This window comes from Artibeus jamaicensis, unplaced genomic scaffold, assembly GCF_021234435.1.
Source record: "Artibeus jamaicensis isolate MK-2021 breed Jamaican fruit bat unplaced genomic scaffold, CSHL_Jam_final scaffold_3222, whole genome shotgun sequence".
NCBI classification, from domain to species: domain Eukaryota; kingdom Metazoa; phylum Chordata; class Mammalia; order Chiroptera; family Phyllostomidae; genus Artibeus; species Artibeus jamaicensis.
This window is the reverse complement of record NW_026522038.1, coordinates 1,755,679-1,765,055: the sequence shown is the minus strand read 5'-3', so window position 1 is coordinate 1,765,055 and position 9,377 is coordinate 1,755,679. Positions and strand designations below refer to the sequence as shown.

Here is a 9,377-nt window from a genome sequence, read left to right as displayed (position 1 = left end):
CTTGCGTCTGTCTTTGCTGACTTCTCTGACTTCACAGGCGTAATGCAGCACTGACGATGCTTTGGGAAGAGTGGCTCCCACTCTTCCCAGTCTCACTGGGAAAGCAGAGAAGGGTGGTGGGTGGGCATCGGATTGAATGGCATGGCGGGTTGTGGGAGCATAAAGCCCTGAGTGCCGTGAGGAGAGCCGTGCCGGAGATGACCATCCAGCATCAAAATTTTGTATTGGATCCTTCTTTTTTTTAGCACTTTTATTTTTTATCAGTTTTATGGCTTTTTTCATGTTTTTTTTATTGTTGTTCAAGTACAGTTTTCTGCCTTTTCTCCCCACTGCTCTCCCCACCCCAGCCATCCCCATTACCCACCCTTGATCCCACCCTCCTTTGGTTTTATCCATGGGTCCTTTATACATATTCCTGAAATTCCTTCCCCCTTGATCTTTCTTAAAACATGATGCAGTTAGGCTTTTGAAAAATGAAAGTGTATTAAACATTCATATTATAAATAATATTTAATATTCTCAACAGTAAGATAAGAAATAGCAAAAATCACTGCCATGTGTACAGGCCAAGTCTGTTATTCCATGACAGATGGTTTCAGCAAAGTTGACCTCACAACCATTTGTTGAATTAAACCTATATAACCCATGATTTATAAGGATCCTTTTAATCATGTTACTGACGTCTACGTTATCACTCTCAGCATTGTGTCCGGCATCCGCAGTCTCTTCTTCGCTCTGCCTGGGTGTCCGCACTTACCCCCGCCCCGCCCCAGGCACACACGCACCCGTCCTTCCTAACCCAACGTCAGCAGCACCTCCTCCAGTCTCTGAGCCTTGTCCTGCACCAAGAGCCTCTAATCTGTCCAAGTATTTCATTTATACGTGTAACAATATACTTATTACATCATTTTGTGATTACCTGTCCACATGAGGGCCCCTCTGAGCTCCTGTAAGTCAGAGGCCATGACGTGTGCCTCTTGTCGTCTTCAGCAGCCCACCGCCCCGGAGATGCTTGATAAACGGGAAACTGGATTGAACTGAGTCTCTGTTGAGGGATTTTTCACTCTCGATGGATAAAAAAAAACTTAACCCAGATAATTTTTTTCAAGTGCCAAAATTACCTGTACCTTTTCAATATAAATAAGTTAAAATCTCAATTCCCTGAGTGAAGAGAGGGTCTCCAAAGTACCACCCAGCCCTAAGCTGTTACAATCCTAGAAGTTGGAACAGATAACTTCCAACAACAGGGTACAACACTACACTAGTTGTGTCCCTTTTCCAAAACACAGAAATGCTAGATGAAAAATGTCTAATAGTTTACCACAGTTTAACGAATCAGAACTTCCTTGATGTCCGATAGGAAGATGAACTGAAACACTGTCAGCCCCTGGGACATCCGATGTTAGCAGAGGCCCCAGGAATTGAGGCTTTAACATGCAAGTGGGGCTGGAAGACACAGCCCGGGGCCTTCTGATAGGGGGTTGATACTAAGATTACTGTACAAGTGACAGTCTCAGAGAACTCTGCTCCAGGAAATGACCAGCAGTAACTCGTCACCGAATCAGGAAGCTACAAGGGGAGGTTGTCATGGCCTGGTATTCTGAGTGAAGGAACTCAAATCTCCTGACCTAGACAGATGGAGGTATTCAACGGAAAGGCTGAGGTCAGTCCCCAAATTAGAACAGGCTTTAGGCATGAATTCATCTGACTATTTAAAAACGAGAACAATGAATTATATGTCAAACTTTTGGAAAGCATAGAAGGTGCCAGATCTTTGATTTCTCTGTCTTCTTCTCCAAGTAGTTACCAAAAAGTACATTGTTAGAGATTCAGATCAACAACGTGGTGCAGCTCTCGGAAAGGTCCTATGCACTGGTGTCACTCGGTCAAGTCCTCTCCAAGGGGAGAGAGGGGGCCACTGCAGGGTTGTGGCCATTTCACTTTCTCGGAGTCATAGCCATCCATCTCGCTGGTGTATATGCTGGCTTCACATCTGCCTCCTGTTAACCAAATAACGTCCTTTTTTCTGGGTAAGCACTCATTAGGCCAAAGAGTGGAAGCAAATGATAATGTTTATGATAAATTTCGGCTTGTGTGTTCAGTCATAAAACCAAACACCCTTCACAACTATTAACTTAGATTTTATGTGAAAAAATAACAGGGAAATGTTACAAACCTTAGCTGTCTGACACTAGAAATTTAGCATATGCAGTTGTTCTCACGCATCTTTTAGGTCTTGTAATCCAATTTTATCTTACCTAATATTACAAATAGTATGCACTATAAGTAAGCTTTTTAAAACGTTGCATGTATTTATATCTTTTCTGAGTAATTTTCTTGTTAATGTCTTCTGAAAAGTGCTTGTCACTTGAAGTGTAAACTTGGACCTTGGCAAATTCAGAATTCTATAGTCAGATTGTGATATTTATAGCTTTTAGGCCTAATGGTGCCTCTTAGGTTGGCATTCATTCTTCACTAGCCTTCCTCCCTCCTCTCACAGGACCCATTTTTAGTTCACATGCCTGCAGCGTTTCAACAGCACTGTTCTGCTCTAATGCTCACGGTGGCCGGTGCACTGTGCACAGGTGGGCACCGAGGCACGCTGTCGCCGACATTCCTGGATATTATACATTAGTCCCCTGGATGGTGGAGGTAAAAACACTGTCTTGTCTTGGTTTAAGACGAATCTGGGAGCTATAACAATTGCATTGAAAGCATTAGATTAGATTCTACACATTGCTTCCTGCCACACTGAAAGATTCAAGTTTTGAAAATATTAATGTCCTGGTATATAACTGTGACTTTATTTTAAAAAAAAAGCACACCTTCTATTCTGCTTAAAATGTGTGACAGATTGCTAGTTAAAGCATTAGCAGCTGAGATAATCCATGTATTAATTTTCTCATTAACCCTGGATACTTATTTTTATTTCTCATCATTAACTTTCTCTCAATAGTAGTAGCACACTCTCCAGTCCTGTAGAGGTAGAATAGTTGAGTGTTTTGAGGTGCACGGTGTGCTGAAACTGGCCCCCAGCGGCTTGGGGCCTGGGTGGAATGTACCCATTTCTTTCAAACCCCATGTTCAGTGATCTTACAACAGCAGCTTAAAATTGGCCACACCATAAAAGCAGGCAAACATCTCAATTCACAGCTTTCTTCTTACTTACTTCGTTGTTTTGAAAACCAATCATTAATATTTACCAGCATCCATGCAACAACATAACAAATACTTAAAATTTCAGCGGTGACTTATATAACTTACATAAAGCAAGATGTTACACTCTTATATAGAAATTGTCCCATAAAATGACAATAGTTCAAGCAGAAGCCAACCATTAGTGTCCTATAAATAACTGTGTGACATTCTGCAATGAATTCAAAACTGTCCCTTCCAAGTACAGTAATACCAACACTGATGTTAAAGTCCATTATTGTCAGCCAAATTCTATTAAGTCAAGAAGAGTGAATCAATGAGGGCATTATTTATTATCATTACTTAGCCCTTTTAATTAGCTTATCCTGCCTAGGACATTAACTGAGACTTTTAAAGAGCTGCTACACCTTTGTTGTAAAGCCTGGTTGAAATTTTATGTGAGTGTATTATTGGGTGTGTACTTTATTATCCAGCAGCTAGAACAAAAGATAGGAACAAAATGCTAAATACCTGGTACAAATTAGTTGGAGAAACATAAACAAGTGAAACCAGCACACTGTAAAAGGGTCCCACTAACAACCCCAAATGCTGTAATTCCCCTCACAGTCCCTCTTCCTGATATGACCTGACCCCGGTCATGTTGTTTCTGCCCCCTGAGAGCACACAGGTGACCTGGCTGGCTCCAGGGCAGGTGAAACCCCAACTCCTCAAACCCCGTGATGCCTCTGCCCTCAAATGGCATGTGTAGTTTTGTTTACCCAGATCTTGCAGGGCTGGAATGAGGAAGAACTGTGGGCTGGGCTTTCAGGTTGGCTGGCAATTGTTCAGTGTTCACATTTGAGAATAGCTGAACTTTCTCAAGCATCTTGTGTTTCGTAACATGAAACACCATGAAGCCCACCAGAATGAGGCAAATCCTGCTTCCATTTAGGAAGCTCACTCTCCCCTGTGGCTGTCCTGAGAGCAGCCCAGTCTCCCACGTTGGAAGTTAACCTCCGACACCTCGAGAATAAGAAACTGAGTTTCAGGATCCCATGTTATCACATTAAGAATAAATTGTCTAGTAAAATAGCAGGATACAAAATACATATTTAGAAATAAGTTGCATTTTTGCACACCAACAATGAGCTATCAGAAAGAGAAATTAAGAAAACAATGGCATAAAAAAGTACCTGGGAATAAATTTAAACCAAGGAGGTAAAAGATCTGTTCTAGGAAAATTATAATCATTGAAGAAAGAAACTAAAGAAGGTACAAATAAATGAGAGCATATACAGTCGTCCCTCGCTATATCACAGTTCACTTAATGCAGCTTTTTAAAACTCACGATACAGTGAAGCCGCAATAAGTGAACTGCGATATAGCGAGGGACGACTGTATACTTCACTGGTGAGTGCCCATGTAGAATTTTATATGTTGTTAAAATTATGTAGGTGTAAGACTGTAGAAAGTATTTAAGAGCATATGAAGTGTTAATAAGAGTGCAGGAAAGGTTTATAGGAGTGTGGGAAGGGTTTATAAAGCCTTAAAATATATATAAATAATAAAATAAATATAACATAGCTATTTCATGGATTTTCACCTATTTCGGGGGTCTCTGGAACATAACTCCCATGATAGGTGAGGAATCACTGTACCATACTCTTGGATAGAAATAATTAATATAGTTAAGATGTCCATACTACCCAAAGCAACCTATCGATTCAATAAAATCCCTATCAAAATGCCAATGGCTTTTTTCACAGAACTAGAACAAATCATTCAAAAATGTATATAGGGCCACAAAAGACCTCAATAGCCACAGCAATCTTGGAAAAGAACAAAGTTAGAAGAATCTTGCTACATGATATCAAACTATACTGTAAGGCCATAGTTATCACAACAGCATGGTACTGGCATAAAAATAGACACATAGATCAATGGAATAGCATAGCAAGCCCAGAAATAACCTGTGCCTTTAAGACCAATATATGACAAAAGAGGCAAGAACATACATACAGTGGGGGAAAGATAGTCTATTCAATAAATGACGTTGAAAAAAATTGAACAGGTCCATGCCAAAAAATAAAACTAGACCACCTTCTTACACCATACACAAGAATAAACTCAAAAGGGATTAAACACTTAAAGGTAGGACTAGAAACCATAGAGATTCTAGAAAAAAACATAAGCAATAAAACCTCAGACACTTCTTGTAGCAATATTTTTTCTAATATATCGCTTCAGGCAGGGAAAACAAAAGAAAAAAAATAAGTGGGACTACATCAGACTAAAAAGGTTTTGCACAGCAAAGGAATTTATCAACAAAAATGAAAAGACAACCTGCTGAATGGAAGAAGATAATTGTCAATGATACATGCAATAAGGGGTTAATATCCAAAAGGTATAAAGAACTCATACAACTCAACATCAAAAAGACAAACAATTCAGTTTAAAAATGGGCAGAGTACCTGAATAGACACTTCTCCAGTGAGGACATACAGGTGACCAATAGACATATAAAAAGATGCTTACTGTCACTAATTATCAGAGATGCAAGTTAAAACCACCATAACACATCACCTCACACCCATCAGAATGGCCATCAATAAATTGACCAACAACCAGTGCTGGTACAGTTATGGAGAAAAGGAAACCTGAGTGTGCTGTTGGTGGGAAAACAAGATTGGTACAGCCACTAGGGAAAACAGGATGGGGTTACCTCAAAAAATTAAAAATAGAACTACCTTATGACCCAGCAATTTTACTTCTGTGTATATCCCAAGAAACCCAACACACTAATCCAAAAAGATGCATGCATCCCAGGATTCATTGCGGAGTTATTTAAAATAGCTATAATATGGAAGCACCCCAAATGTCTATGAATAGACAAGGGAATAAAAAAATTGTAGTACATATATACAATGACATTACTTGGCCATAAAAAAATGAAATATTACCATTTGCAGCAACATGGATAGACCTAGAAGGTATTATTCTAAGTGAAATAAGTCAGACAGACAAAGACAAATACCATATGGTTTCACTTATACTATGTGGAATCCAAAGAACAAAATAAATGAACAAACAAAACAGAAACAGACTCATAGGTACAGAGAACAGACTGATGGTTGCCAGTTTGCAGGGGGTTTGGGAGGCTGGGTGAAAAGGCGAAGGGATTAATACATACAATTGGTAGTTATTGTACAAAATAGTCATGGGAACGTAAAGTACAGCACAGGACGTACAGGCAATGATGTCAGATGGGACACAGGTCTCAGGGGTGGGCATTTCCAAGGGTTATTTTTGCTGAGTGTTCAGAGGCAGCCCAGCACTTTGCAGGGGCAGTGCAAACGGGATGAGCTGACAGGAGCTCAGCTGGATTTGCCAACCATACACCCGATGGCCAAGCCCCCCTTCCAGGAGGCAGAGCTAAGAACACGAATCCCGTCTCCTTTATCTACTGCAAGTAAATAAAACTACTGTGCAATGACCAGGTCTCATTTTTTAATAGACAACCCAAGGGGAGAACCCACTGTGTTCTGTGACAATAGTATTGTAGTAACTCTGTGGGGTGCCAGGTGGGTCCTTGAAATATACAGGGGATCACTGCATAAAATCTATACTTACCTAGGTATGCTTTATGCCTGAAACTAATATAAAATAATATTGAATGTCAACTGTAATTAAGAAATAAAATTTAAAAAAAAGATCCTCGGAGACAAAAATAATTTTGTCAGCAGCAATAACAGAAACCAGGAAGAAGGAAACCAAAAATCAGATTTGAATTATTGATTTCTCTTGGTACTAATGGGAGTTAAAAATGCAACGTTTTCAGACTACAGTCTGAAGAAAGGGCTGAGATTAAAGGCAGAAAGTAAGTTTCAGAAGGTGAAGGAACCTCCCGGGAGTGTTTGATGTGCCAAGAAGCAAACACCAGGTCACAGCTCCTCCCTTCCCAGGAAAGGAAACCGAAACCAGTGCAGACTGGGCAGCAGAAGACTCAGAGACTAAGGGTTTCCTGCAGGCAGCTGTGCGGCCACTGCTCTCCTGTCCCTTGCCAGAGCGTCAAGATGGAGCTTAGCGATATCCCGGCCAGGTGTCTGGACAAGTTCATCGAAGACCACCTCCTGCCAGACACGCATTTCCGCAAGCAGGTTAAAGAAGCCATCAATGTCATCTGCAGCTTCCTGAAGGAGCGGTGTTTCCGAGGTGCCTCCCACCCTGTGCGGGTGTCCAAAGTTGTGAAGGGCGGCTCCTCGGGCAAGGGCACGACCCTCAGAGGCCGATCTGATGCTGATCTCGTGGTCTTCCTCAGCAATCTGGGAAGTTTTCAGGAGCAGTTTGATGGCCGAGCAGAGTTCATCCGGGAAATCAAAAAACAGCTGAAAGCCTGTCAAAGTGAGAGGGGAGTGCAATTTGAGATCCGGGATGGTGGATGGTGGAACCCCCGCTCGCTCAGCTTCGTGCTCAGGTCCTCCTGGGTCGAGGGGGTGGAGTTTGATGTATTGCCTGCCTTTGATGCCCTGGGTCAGGTGCCAAAAGGCTACGCACATGACTCCCTGGTCCCCGAATACTACAGACCTGATCCCCAAATCTACATCGAGCTCATCCAAGAGTGCAAAAAACTGGGGAAAGAGGGCGAGTTCTCCACCTGCTTCACGGAGCTGCAGCGAGCCTTCCTGAAGCAGCGGCCAACCAAGCTCAAGAGCCTCATCCGCCTGGTCAAGCACTGGTACCAAACGTGCAAGGAGAACCTAGGGAAGCCCCTGCCCCCGCAGTATGCCCTGGAGCTGCTCACGGTCTACGCTTGGGAGCAGGGAAACAAGGGAACTATATTCAGCACAGCTCAGGGATTTCGGACTGTCTTGGAATTAGTCATGAACTACCAGAAGCTTCTCATCTACTGGACAAAGTATTACAGCTTTGAAAATCCTGTTATTGGGCAATACCTGATGATGCAGCTCAAGAAACCCAGGCCCGTGATTCTGGACCCCGCTGACCCCACAGGAAACGTGGCTGGTGGAGACCCACGTAGCTGGCCGCGTCTGGCACAAGAGGCTAAAGCCTGGTTGAGTTACCAGTGCTTCAAGAATTGGGATGGGTCTCCAGTGAACCCCTGGTACATTCAACTTCCAGCAGAGAGTGAAGATGGCTGGACATGTGCCATACTCTGAACACCAGTGCATCTTAGGGGACAGGGCTCCAGAGTCACCTGGGCCAGCTTCCTCATTTCAAGGAGCCGAACCTTGATTCAAAGAGGACAGAGGACTGCCCCAAGCTAGCAGTGAGTAGGACAGACCTACAACCAAAATCCAGGTCTCCTGACCCTACCCTTCCCACTATTCTGTGCTTCCCTTCTTTCATAGATAGCATTTTCCTTCAGTATGCCCCCCCTCCACCTATTCTCAGACAATATTCTCTGAGACAATGAGAGAAATATAGATAAGACTGGGATCCCAGCCTTGACTTTCTTCTATGTACCTGCCAGGAGTGTTTTTGGTCCAATTTATTATCGCTTGCAATAAAAATAATAGCAAAAAAAAAGAGTAAATTGTCTGTCTTGAGAAAAAGAATCCATGTTTCGGAATGGGCAGAGAGGAGAGAGTTTTTCTCCCTCTGAAGAAACCATGAATTAGCCCTGGCCAGGTGGCTCAGTTGACTGGAGGGTCATCCATATACCAAAAGATTGTGGGTTCAATCCCAGTCAAGGTCAAGGCACATACCTAGGTTGTGGTTTTGATTCCCAGTCAGGGTGAGTAAGGGAGGTAATGAATCAATGTTTCTCTCTCTCTCATCCTCTCTCTCTCTGTCTCTCTCTTTTTCCCCCACATTCCTCTGTCTAAATAAAATTAATAAAAAACACATTTTCAGTGAGGATTAAAAAGAAAGAAAGACCTGGCTGGTATGGCTCAGTGGACTGAGTACTGGCCTGCTAATCAGAGGGTTACCGGTTAGATTCCCAGTTGGGGCACATGCCTGGGTTGTGGGCCAGGCCCCCAGTGGGGGGTGTGCAAGAGGCAACCACACACTGATATTTCTCTCTCTCTCTCTCTTTTTCTCCCTTCCTTCCCCTTTCTCTAAAAATAAATAAATAAATAAGTATTTTTAATAGAAAGAAAGCAAGCATGAATTAGAGGGAATCTGCAAGAAGAGGCCAAGACTCAGAGAACCTAGATTCTTCTGGCCTCTCCACTGTTACGCCCAGTGTGCACCGTGCAATTTGCATGGGTTCTCTAAGG

The 9,377-nt window shown here is 42.5% G+C and overlaps 1 protein-coding gene across 1 annotated transcript; it reads left to right on the top strand.

The window, feature by feature from the left end:
* The first annotated feature begins 7,011 nt into the window (after positions 1-7,011).
* Positions 7,012-8,668, top strand: LOC119056133 (2'-5'-oligoadenylate synthase 1-like). Its single transcript, XM_037154455.2, has one exon. The coding sequence runs from the start codon at positions 7,053-7,055 to the stop codon at positions 8,310-8,312; it is 1,260 nt and encodes a 419-aa protein (XP_037010350.2). The 5' UTR covers positions 7,012-7,052; the 3' UTR covers positions 8,313-8,668.
* Positions 8,669-9,377: the final 709 nt, after the last annotated feature.